This window comes from Aegilops tauschii, chromosome 7, assembly GCF_002575655.3.
Source record: "Aegilops tauschii subsp. strangulata cultivar AL8/78 chromosome 7, Aet v6.0, whole genome shotgun sequence".
Lineage (NCBI taxonomy): Eukaryota > Viridiplantae > Streptophyta > Magnoliopsida > Poales > Poaceae > Aegilops > Aegilops tauschii.
Window position 1 is genome coordinate 257,083,431 of NC_053041.3, and position 10,875 is coordinate 257,094,305.

At 44.8% G+C, this 10,875-nt stretch overlaps 1 protein-coding gene across 1 annotated transcript; it reads left to right on the forward strand.

The window, feature by feature from the left end:
- Positions 1-5,193: 5,193 nt before the first annotated feature.
- On the forward strand, positions 5,194-9,572 carry LOC109734882 (ankyrin repeat domain-containing protein 2A). Its single transcript, XM_020294064.4, has 8 exons — positions 5,194-5,394; positions 6,269-6,387; positions 6,654-6,863; positions 6,963-7,111; positions 7,190-7,361; positions 7,966-8,058; positions 9,005-9,144; positions 9,225-9,572. The coding sequence occupies exons 1-8, from the start codon at positions 5,358-5,360 to the stop codon at positions 9,322-9,324; spliced, it is 1,020 nt and encodes a 339-aa protein (XP_020149653.1). The 5' UTR covers positions 5,194-5,357; the 3' UTR covers positions 9,325-9,572.
- The last annotated feature ends 1,303 nt before the right edge of the window (positions 9,573-10,875 follow it).

Consider the following 10,875-nt stretch of genomic DNA (forward strand, 5'->3'; position numbering starts at 1 on the left):
GGAGACACCTGTAGAGCATCTTTATAATCACCCAGTTACGTTGTGACGTTTGATAGCACACAAAGTGTTCCTCCGGTATTCGGGAGTTGCATAATCTCATAGCCATAGGAACATGTATAAGTGATGAAGAAAGCAATAGCAACATACTAAACGATCAAGTGCTAATCTAACGGAATGGGTCAAGTCAATCACATCATTCTCTAATGATGTGATCCCGTTAATCAAATGACAACTCATGTTTATGGCTAGGAAACTTAACCATCTTTGATTCAACGAGCTAGTCAAGTAGAGGCATACTAGTGACACTCTGTTTGTCTATGTATTCACACATGTACTAAGTTTCTGGTTAATACAATTCTAGCATGAATAATAAACATTTATCATGAAATAAGGAAATAAATAATAACTTTATTATTGCCTCTAGGGCATATTTCCTTCAGGGTTTGCTTATATTCTTTTGTGTACTCTTATGTGCAAATCCCGTATTGTCATCAATCCACCAAAAAGGGGGAGATTGTAAAGGCATATTTCATCCCATGTAGTTTTGGTGATTGATGACAATGCTTTTGTGGACTAATCGTGTGCATTGAGATTTTCAGATACCTCATGTTTAGGCCAAGACGATTCGTTGCCCCTCGGAGTCTAGTGAAGACGGACTTTTCTCTACGTTTCTTTTCGATGGATTTGAGTCTTAGGAAAGTTGTACTATTAAGAGGGGCCGCTTTGGAAAGGTTTGGGTGGAATCATCACGTACACGTCTGTCCCTTTTGCACCACCTTTCCTTTGACTCTTTAGAGCAACCACCGTTTATCCGTGTCTCTGCAAAATGTAGGACTCCTAGTGTTTGTTGTGCTATGGCATGCGGTAGTACTGCTCATGGGAGCAGTAGTACCACAGAGGCCCACGGTAGTACCGTCCAGGGACGCGGTAGTACCGCAGGCCCTTGCGGTAGTATCGCTCCACGGGCGCAGTAGTACCGTGGCCTCAGGCCAGGCACAGCAGCACGAGCGGATGTAGGGGCAGATGTAATTTTTTACATCTGCACCCTATGCGGTAGTACCGCTCCTGGTGTGCGGTAGTACCGCGTCGGATTTATGCACAGATCGATTCTCAGCAGAAGTAGCCACAGATGTATTTTTATTCGTCCGTGCCTTCCCAGCCCAGACAAACCCTGCCTTGCGGTAGTACCGCAAGGGGGAGCAGTAGTACCGCTTCGGCGGTTCTACCGCTCTATGCTTCAACGCATCAGGGCTGGTCTAGCTCCTGCGGCGCATACGGTAGTACCACGGTGCCCCGCGGTAGTACTGCAGGCCCTTGCGGTAGTACCGCATGTCTGGTGCGGTAGTACCGCACGTCGCGGGCTGAGTAAGTGGATAACGGTTGGATTTGTCCTATCACTATATAAGGGGAGTCTTCTTCTCCGAGTTGACCACCTCTTCCATCCCTAAGCTCCATTGATGCTCTAAGCTCCATTTTCGCCCGATCTCTCTCCCTAGCCACTCAAACTTGTTGATTTTCTAGGAATTGGTTGAGAAGGCCCCGATCTACACTTCCACCAAGAGAAATTTGGTTCCCCCCACTAATCCCTTGCGGATCTTGTTACTCTTGGGTGTTTGAACACCCTAGACGGTTGAGGTCACCGCGGAGCCATATTCCATTGTGGTGAAGCTTCGTGGTGTCGTTGGGAGCCTCCAATTAAGTTGTGGAGATTTCCCCAACCTTGTTTGTAAAGGTCCGGTCGCCGCCTCCAAGGGCACCAATAGTGGAATCACGACATCTCGCATTGTGTGAGGCGTGAGGAGAATACGGTGGCCCTAGTGGCTTCTTGGGGAGCATTGTGCCTCCACACCGCTCCAACGGAGACGTACTTCCTCTCAAATGGAAGGAACTTCGGTAACACATCCTCGTCTTCACCGGCTCCACTCTTGGTTATCTCGTACCTTTACTTGTGCAAGCTTATATTGTGTTGCATCCCTTGCTTGCTTGTATGCTTGTTGTTGTTGCATCATATAGGTTGCCCACCTAGTTGCATATCTAGACAACCTACTTTGATGCAAAGTTTAAATTGTTAAAGTAAAGCTAAAAATTCTTAGTTGCCTATTCACCCCCCTCTAGTCAACTATATCGATCCTTTCACAAGTGACAACCACTATGTTGTTTTCCAAACTCTTATGAGTTAACTCTGGCACATGATCTCACAACACAATGACACTGATACCATGCACAACACTTGGTGTATGTTTGATTGTATTGTATGGCTGGTTATGATTGCTCTTTACTTATGATAGATTGTTCAGGGAGCGAAGAGTAGCCTTATCAAGATTGTGTGTGTGTGTGTGTGAAGAACTTCATCAATTACCAAGATTTGTTTATCTGAAGAACTTCATCGATTACCACACAAGTTGCATTTCCGATAAAACTTCCTATGTTTCACTTTGCTGTCATACTATGTTGAACCTAGAATAGGTTAGCCACATGTTTACCCTGAATGTTGAGTCTACGCCGTAGTGTAGGCTCGGGACATGACAATAGGTGAATGTGTCATTGGTAGATGCGCTTTGGACTCCCCATTGAATGCACCAGTGATAGACTGCGCACTTGTACTTTGATAAATTTCCTTTTCGAGTGATATGCATCGACGATAGATGCGCTCTGGAGTCCCCAGTGTTGCACTATTGACAGAGCGCGCTCGGAAAACAAAACCCTTGTCATCTATGGGAATCGATATGATTCTGGTCAATAGCTAGGAACGGTAGACATGTCTTCTTCACCCTGGCTTGAAAAAAATAGTTGGTTTGGATTTGGAGAAGGTTTTGTCACACAACAAGTTGGAGACTCCTTTACTCACTCGTTACATTGGAGGATATGTTGTTATTAGGTGTAGCTTGCCAATACATTCAATGTATTAACCCTCGTGGCCGCAACGTATCATGTTGCAGGATTTCCTTGTTGAAGAAGAGATACGAAGTAGGGTTACAATGATATACTCAACTGATGCATGTGAGTTGATGGATGCCACAATATATAATTGTATTTTTGCTGCATAACGTATCAAGCTAGCCTTGAGCTAGCAGGTATGTATTGTATTTAAGACTGGACCTGCGATGTAATACTTTCACATGTGTTATTTCTGGTATTTCATCGTGAACTATGCGTGCCAGCAGTCGGTCTAGGGATTGACACATGAAGCGCAGAGATTCGGGGCCCCTACTAGGATCGGGTTATCACATTTGTCCCCTCTATGGAGTCTTCTTCCCCAAGAAGACTCACCACTTATCCCCCCAAGCTTCATTTTTTCCCTAAAGCTTATTTTCGCCTGATCTCTATCCCTGGCCAACAAATCTTGTTCTTGCTCTAGGGTTTGGAGGAGAAGGCCTCAATCTACACTTCCACCAAGAGATATTTGATTCCCCCACTAATCCCTTGCGAATCTTGTTACTCTTGGGTGCTTGGGCACCCTAGATGGAAGAGATCATCTCGAAGCCACAATCCATTGTGGTGAAGCTTCGTGGTGGTGTTGGAAGCCTCCAATTAAGTTGCGAAGAGAGCCCAACCTTGTTTGTAAAGGTTCGGTCGCCGCCTTCAAGGGCGCCACTAGTGGAATGATGTCATCTTGCATTGCGCGAGGGTGTGAGGAGAATATGGTGGCCCTAGTGGCTTTTTTGGGAGCATTGTGCCTCCACACCACTCTAACGTTGAACGTACCTCTGGCTAAAGGGAGGGAACTTCTCTAACACATCCTCCTCTTCATCGACTCCACCTGTGGTTACCTCTTACCTTTACTTTGTGCAAGCTTATATTGTGTTTGTATCTTGTGCTTGCTTGTGAGCTTGTTATTGTGCTTGTCATATAGGTTGTCCACCTAGTTACATATCTTTTTTCATCTAGACAACCTATTTTGTTGTTAACCCTAATTTGATTGAAAAAGATAGACTATTAGTTGCCTATTCACCCCCCTCCTCTAGTAAACCATGTCGATCCTTTCACTTGGCCAATGTACTTGGGAAGGGGGATGTGGTTTGCTTATCTACGCAAATTACAGTCGTTAAACCTATAAATTAACAAACCTTCTTTAGGTATACAAAGTGTTGTCTTTTCTTCTGGTGGTGAACACTTGTGTTGCGCGCGACGAAGCTCGACGTCGCTGGTTCGACTCTAAGCTCATACAAATAAAAGTTTTATTATTTTATTATTAATAATAATATTACTCTTGTCGGGACAAAAGAGAAAAACTAAGGATGTACCAAACAAAGAAGGAAAGATGTACGAAAGAAATATGAGTGCGAAAAAATGAAGAAACAATCATTTCTTTAATATTAGGGGTATAGATCGGAAATTGGCAATGGCTCCTAGGTGCATATGCACCCATTGTCTAAATACACATTTTGAAAAGTTGAAAAATTCTAAACAAAAATCCCGCGTGTATATCCGGACATTCTATGTGCGTGCATATGCACCTAGGAGCCAAAACACCACGTCCGGGTATAGATGGATTATTAATAATAATATAACTCTTGTCCGGACGAAAGAAAAAAAAACAAGGACGTACGGAACGGAAAATGAAAGACATACAAAAGAAATAGAAGGGCGAAAAAAGTGAAGAAACAATCCTTCTTTTAATATTAGGTATAAGTATAGATTTAGATATAGACAAATCATCCTATATGCGGACCTAACTGTAAAGTTTCCCTTTCCCGCTCCATGCCCAAAAATCATGGGAGAATATCATACGGAAACCACTATTCGGTCGAAACTAGTGAAAACAATGTTTTGAAGTTTTGAAAAAATCTCAAAAAAATATGAGATGTTCTATTGCCATGCAAAATTTCAAGTTCAAACACATCCCGGGATGTGACCTATGAAAAAGACAAAATCAACATTGAATAGTGCCGAACAATAATGTCACTATCCATTTCTGAATTTGTCTTTTTCATAGCTCACATCCCATAATGTATTTTTACTTGAAATTTTACGTGACAATAGAACATCCTTCTCTTAACATCACACATTTTTCAGATTTTTTCGAAACTTTCAAACGTGGTTTTCACGTTGGTTTCCGTTTGATATTCTCAAAAAAATCATCAACCTGAGAACTTACGGTGCCGGCCCATTCCAAAGACCTGAAACGGGCTCCTGGCCGTACTCTATCACTGGATCGACCCGGCCCGGCTCGGCCCGGCCCGCACCATACCTTGTCACATCTCCCACTTCGCGTGGCAGTCGTCAAACCAAGTCTCGCACGCCATCTTGGCAAGCACTCTCTCCTCCCCCACCGCGCCGCCGAGCTCCGCCTCCGGCAGACGCAAGCAGGCCACCTCGGACGAATTCTTCTTCCCCTACTCCTCGTATCTACCGCGATGGCGTCGGGTGGAGATCTCCCATCCGGGTTTGCTGGTGAGGCATGCCCTTACTTGCTTGGATTACCTGTTCTACTCTGCTCCGATCTCTCCTCCGCGGCGAGCGATCGAGCCCAATCTCGGTTCCTGGACTAGCGTGCTCCAGTCCCTCCAATCCATCCAGTTAGTGACGGATTTGTTTGCTCTGCCGCGGAGTACTGGTCTGGTACTAGTACGCCCGCCCATGCCTCGATTCGGTTCGTCTTCTTCTTAAGCGCGCGCGTGCAGGATGGAAATCTTAGTGAGGGTGTCTCGTACCCTAAATTACTAACACTATCAGTTTCGATTCACGCAAAATTGGAGCCTCGTTAAGTCCGCCCCTGCACGCGGAGCAATGGCCAAGTTAATTGATGATAAGGAAATAAATGTCTGGCAACTGTTTGACGATAAGGGAGTGTTTCGTCCAACTGATTCTCCTACTCATATCTTCCCCTGTTGTGCTATTTTTTGTTTTTGTCTTAGAGAATTCCTTTTAGGCGGTTTGTTGTATACAATTCCTGTTAGGCTGTTATTACTCTCGTGTGTGATGCGTTGTAGAAGCACGGCTAGTTTGTTGTGAATGGAACCAAAGACCAAGATGCTTGATGTCATGTTAGTTCTTTCGCCCGGTATCCTCATGCTGGCGAGCAAGAAAGATGCAGGTGTACAGAAGGCTCAGTTTCATTTGACAATGTTGCCTACACCTGACTGACATTGTTGATGTAGGTTGGAGTTTGTTTATTTAACTGCCTGCCATCTGATGTAGTTGGTACAGATAAAACATTGTGTTCTCGTAAATAAATCTCAGAACTATGCAGAATTTATCACAGCGTTTCTGCTCAACTTCTTTACTATGTCATGTATGCTTCTGTTCTGAACCATTTCTTTTGCAGATGAGAGCAAAAGTACGAAAACAGAAGGATCATCCAACGAACGTCAAGGGGTTCCTCCAGCTGCCGCTGCAGGCTTGTCGGGTCCTTTCGATTTTTCTTCTATGCAAAGTTTGCTCAATGTATGCCCCCCCCCCCCCCCCCCCCCAACCCCAACCCCAACCCCACTCACCATACCTCAGTCATAATAAGTCTAGTACATGCTGACTATCCTATTGATTTTTCATCAATTAAATATTTACCTGCTGGGTATTATTTATGTGTTCTTTTTTCGTTTTACATAATTCTGCCTGTGGCAGATTCATTGATACTTGCACTTTAATTAACTTTTCAACTGAGAATTATCTTTTGACTTCAATTCTTCAACTAAATGAATTCTGGTTTCCAGGATCCATCTATAAAGGAGATGGCAGACCAGATTGCAAGGGACCCTGCATTCAATCAGATGGCTGAGCAGCTACAGAAAGGTGCTCAGACTGCAGGAGAACAGGGCATGCCTCCATTGGATCCTCATCAATACATGGAAACAATGCAAAAGGTCATGGAAAACCCTCAGTTTATGACAATGGCAGAGCGCCTCGGGACTGCTCTTATGCAGGTACCATCTACTTTGCCCAAAGGACTCCCCTGGATTTTTTTTCTGCTGTTTATTTTTGCTGACATTGACCTAATTGTCTTATCAACTTGATTGACTTAGGATCCTGCTATGTCCAGTATGCTGGAAAATTTGACTAGTCCAACACATAAGGAGGAGCTTGAAGAGCGCATGTCTCGGATTAATGAAGATCCAGCCTTGAAGCCAATTCTTGATGAGTTAGAGAATGGTGGTCCTGCTGCAATGATAAAGTAGGGCATATTTTCTAGTGATATATCATATTAGACTGCATACAACTTGCTTGATGTGCTTTTCATTTGCTCATGTAGGTACTGGAATGACCCTGAAACTCTTCAAAAGATTGGCCAGGCAATGGGAACTACCATGCCGTTTAGCACTGTCTCTACTGCTGAACCTTCTGGTACTGAAGAAACTGAAGAAGAAGGTGAAGATGAAGACGAATCCATTGTCCACCACACTGCCAGTGTTGGTGACGGTGAGGTAATGGGGCTAACAGTAGAACTGTGGATTCGAATTTCAAGTCTGTTTTGAGCTGATATATACTTGCATATGTTTATATGCTGTGTTGGTGTTACACTGTATAATTTGCTTAGTCAGTGTCCATTTTGACCACAGTTGCTACAGGTTTTACGGTTTTGTTTGGGTGGTAGTAGTGGAAACAATTTTGCTTCCATGACATTGTGTATGCTTTAATACATGAACCAGCCTTACGTTGGTATTTGGAGAAATGACATGCTCTTGGCACGTAGGTTATGCTCTTTGTATGCTCAAGAAATTTGCCAGCTTGCAATCTGTGTGCCCTCCATTGCATCTGCCCCGCAGAATCGTTTACTATTCTTGCTACACAGTTTGGTTTTTTGGCCTCTCCTGTGGAGCCTGCAATGCTGTGCCTAGTGTTCATGAATATAATGTAATTTTGGTAAGATGTATGCAAGGTTCAACTAGAGCAGCTTCATTTACAGTCTTCGTGATGGCTGTTTTTCAAAACAACTTCTCTAGATTTTCAAATATAGCTGCCACTGTTATTTCTATTGGATTTATTATTACATTGCCGCCTTTATTTACAAAATAAGTCATCCAACAGGGTCTGAAGAAGGCTCTAGATGGTGGAGCAGACAAGGATGAAGAAGACTCTGAGGGAAGAAGGGCCTTGCACTTTGCATGTGGATATGGTGAGGTATGAAGACCTGCTCATTGCTCAACTCTCTTAGCCTATAACAGTAATCCAGTAAATTTAACTTGTGATTGATATACTATTTTGTCTACTTCATTACTACAACAAATGATTAGGCAAGCTAAGAAAAAACATACTATATAGAGTTGCCAGTTCCATGGGAAGTCCATGGTAGTTACTCTTTGAGTAGTGCAAATATTTTGTCGTGACCAGTGACCCTAATACTAGTGGAAGCTTTCTAGTTACTGTTCAATAAACAGCTAGACTTGGAATAGTGAGCTTTTTTTGCAGGAGAATAATGAGCCTGTCTAGGGACTACAGACTTCTATTTTTTAGATCAAGTTATTTTAGCAACCTTTAGACCAAGTTATTTTCACAGATTATACGAATTTTATTTTACTTTCTTCTTTTGCTTTTAAGCAACTTTATTGATAGAACGGAGAGCTTTATGCTTATTTGTCAAAAGAAAAAATAGTTTTGGGGGAGTTGATTCATGAGTAGCCAGTGCCTAGCGACCTCTATGAGTGGTCAAGCTGTAGTATTTACTCTGTGATTTATATTTGTGAGCCATCATCATTAACTTGCTATGAGCTGGTAATGACCAGTTGGCCAAGGACTACCTACTTATAGAAATATAATAACTGGTCTATCTGCACTGTATCAAGATTGCATATCTCCATCTCCAACTGTTTAAATTCTCCCAGTTGATGGTCTTTAGGAAGCCACTTCAACAGCTTCACTTGTGAAGGTTGCATTCAATGCTGGAACACAAAATCAATGAATGGCATACCATCATCTGTTGTTGTTTGTAGTCTATATGTTACATTGTGGAATCTAGATTGTGAGTTAGGTCAAATGCCATTGGTAACTGTATTGTCTCCTTGTATATTTGATGACTGTTAGGTAGTTTAATTCAGTGATAAGGAGTTGTATGAATTTTGGATTTCAGTTCAAGTGTGCGGAAATCCTCCTTGAGGCGGGTGCTGCTGTAGATGCCATGGATAAGAACAAGAACACCCCACTGCATTACGCTGCTGGCTATGGCCGGAAAGAGTGTGTGGATCTTCTGTTGAAGCACGGTGCTGCTGTGTAAGTTAAATCCATTCTCCGCTGCCCTTCACAAGGTCCGATCCCTTGATGCTTATTTGACCATCTCCAATGTTCCGCAGCACTCTCCAAAACATGGATGGGAAGACGCCCATCGACGTCGCCAAGCTCAACAACCAGGACGAGGTCCTCAAGCTGCTCGAGAAGGACGTGTTCCTGTAAATCACTTCACTTGGCCCCCATGAAGAGACATCATGTTTTACATCCCTTGGCATTGGTTTTATATAGTCATACACGAATCGGCATTTTATTCGTTGTGTAAGAATCTACTGTTAGCTAGCCTGCAGGCCGACTGGCTGAGGTTAGAACTGCATGTTACTGTATATGGAGACCTGTGTATCGTCCACTTTGTTTCTGTTGATTCCACTAGAGTAATCCAAGATGTACCCAAGATTATTTTTGTCGTTTGAGGATCGGGTGTTTGATGTACTACATCGGGAGAAATTGCAAGAGAAAAATTCACTCACCGTCAATGTATCTATCGCGGAATTCACTTTGGTGACGGTCCTTCTCGATACCCTAAATACGGTTGTATAATTCACTTTGGTCATGGTACTTCTCAACAACGTAAATACCTAAATACGGTCATCAAGGTGTCTTATTAGTGGAATTCACTTTAGTCACGGTCCTTCACAATACCTTAAATACGGTACTAAAGTGTCTTAGAGCATCTATAATCAGAGCCACAAGGCCGCCCCAAATGTCTGGGCTGCCTGGATCAAAAAACCGCACCCAACCGGGCTCCCCGCAACCAGCCCAAACGACCGTGTGAAGGAGGACTCTGGCTCCGGAAGTGACTCGCCAAATTAGGACGAGCTGGAGCTTCGCATTGCCATCCAGCGGTCGTGCCTGGACACCGGCGGGAGTTTGAGTTCCGCCGCCAGCTCCTCCGTGTCCCGCCGCCACAATGCGGGCCGCGATCGCCCGTCCCGCTCGGCACCGCTCCAGATTCGAAGCAGGGTGGCCCCTTCCCTTCCCCTCTGGTGCCAACACCGCCCAGGCAACTCGGGGTACTCGTGCCTGCGGCCCCGTGCGAATGCGCATGACGGAGTCGAAGGCCAAGGCCGCCCGTCTCAATTGCGGCGGAGCCCGGCTCTTCCCGCCAACGCGCCCGCTCCGCCCCCCTCCACTCGAAGGAGGTGCTCCTCCATGAGGTCATGCGTCAGTCTCTGACCACGGCGGAGTCGGACGCCAGGCGCCTCCAACGCAAAAATGCGAGGCGCTCAGGCTCGGGCTCCAAGCGTCAGAGCGCCTCGCGAGGAGAAGGAATCCGCCATGGCTAACGCGGCTCGCCACGCGACGGAGCATGCACGCGCCACCCGCCACCTCTCGTCGGCATCGAAGAGCGGTACCACCGGCGCGGACGACGACGATCCTCCCGTCGCGGACATGTACACGGAGATGGACCGTTGCACCGGTGACCACAAGGGCAAGAGGGCCCGAAATGGTGATCTCCACCTCTGCTCATCATCTAGCTAGCTATATGAAGAGTAAAATGCATTGGTGGTCATCGAACTTGTGTCAAAAGCTCACTTTGGTCACCGTACTTAAAAATACGATCAATACGGTCACTATATACGTCATTCGGTGATTATACGGTCACCGGGTCACCGTAGAGCTTCGTATTTGATCTATTTTGACCAGTCAAACGTCCTGCGCGGCAAATGATGCAGCCTGATTATCGCCCGATCTGATAGAAAGTTCAGTTGGTTT